This window comes from Myzus persicae, unplaced genomic scaffold (genome assembly GCF_001856785.1).
Source record: "Myzus persicae strain clone G006 unplaced genomic scaffold, MPER_G0061.0, whole genome shotgun sequence".
Taxonomy (NCBI): domain Eukaryota; kingdom Metazoa; phylum Arthropoda; class Insecta; order Hemiptera; family Aphididae; genus Myzus; species Myzus persicae.
This window is the reverse complement of record NW_019103426.1, coordinates 1-1,418: the sequence shown is the minus strand read 5'-3', so window position 1 is coordinate 1,418 and position 1,418 is coordinate 1. Positions and strand designations below refer to the sequence as shown.

General features: G+C 56.1%; 1 protein-coding gene across 1 annotated transcript; it reads right to left on the bottom strand.

Annotated features, from left to right (window-relative positions):
• Window positions 1-67: 67 nt before the first annotated feature.
• LOC111034502 lies at window positions 68-1,261 on the bottom strand. The gene has a single exon (XM_022315766.1). It carries the CDS (start codon window positions 1,259-1,261, stop codon window positions 68-70), a length of 1,194 nt encoding a protein of 397 aa, XP_022171458.1.
• Between the last annotated feature and the right edge of the window lie 157 nt (window positions 1,262-1,418).

Here is a 1,418-nt window from a genome sequence, read left to right as displayed (position 1 = left end):
CTTAAAGTTAATGGACTTCGCGTATGTAGCGGGAAACCTACATAGGCGAACAGAGCGTGGGTATCACCTAACAGGGGGTACCTGGGCGGGTCCCTTCAGTGGGCAGAACGACCAACTTCACCACGGGGCGAGTTACTTCGCCGTGGGCGGTTCGCAAACGGACCACGCGTACTGCACCGTCGGCTCCTGGCAACAGTGCGATCACCCGTCCCATTCGCCACGACAATGGGGGAGACTGGTTGTCCCGGATGACGACGACATCGTTTAGGCGAACATTTGGGGTCCCGGTGGACCATTTGGTGCGTGCCTGCAGCGTGGTCAAGTATTCGGTGGACCATTGCCTCCAGAACGCCTGGTGACATTGGTCTAACAGCTTCCACCGGTTCACGAGACTGGTCTTGTCATCCGACGACGTCCGAGGTGGCACGGCAAGCAATGGTTGGCCGATGAGAAAATGTCCCGGCGACAAGTAATCCAGGTCAGCTGGATCGGATGACAGCGGTGTGAGTGGGCGTGAGTTAAGGACAGCCTCCACTCGACACAAGACTGTAGTGAATTCTTCGTATGAGAGGTGATGATTGCCCATGACACGGATCAGTAATCTTTTCGTGGAACGCACCGCTGCCTCCCACAATCCGCCGAAGTGTGGCGCACTGGGCGGGTTGAAATGCCAGGAACAATGGGGGCGCGAGTCACTTAGCGTGGCTTGTCCCTCCGGGCTATTGATTAACGTGTGCAACTTTCGGTCGTCTCCCACAAAGTTGGTCCCGCAGTCGCTGAAAACGTCGGACGGCAGACCACGCCGGGCGACGAATCTGTCAAACGCCGCAAGGAACGCGGCCGTAGATAGCTCGGTCACAACCTCGAGGTGACACGCCTTCACCGCGAAACATACAAAGACAGCCACATACACCTTAAACGACCGTGCTTTGCGAAGGCGGGTCTCTTGTAACTGCAATGGACCAGCGAAATCAATACCCACTCGCGCGAACGGCCTACACTGTTGAACACGGCCTGGTGGCAGATCAGCCATCAACGGTTGAGGTGGTTGATGGTCAAATCGGACGCAGATGGTACACTCACTGCTGACTTGATGTAGCACTGATCTCACAGACATGATCCAAAATTGTTGGGACACGATGGCGGTCACGACTCGAGGTCCGGCATGACAGCTAATGCGATGCCAATGACGACACACCAACAAGGCCAAGCGTGAATGTTTTGCTAGTAGTATTGGGTGCTGACGGTCATATGGCAACATCGAGTGACGCAATCGCCCCCCCCACTCGAATGACGCCGGAGGGGTCAATGAACGGGCACAAACGCGCGAGCGGTTTGGCTGTCACACGGGAGTGGTGAGATAACTCGTGCCGTAATTGTACAAAAAACTTACGCTGGGACTCGATCACCAGCGCCTC

Bases quoted from the DNA above. Each gene is read 5' to 3' on its own strand.
- LOC111034502 (XM_022315766.1), bottom strand. From the start codon at position 1,261: ATGTTGCCATATGACCGTCAGCACCCAATACTACTAGCAAAACATTCA.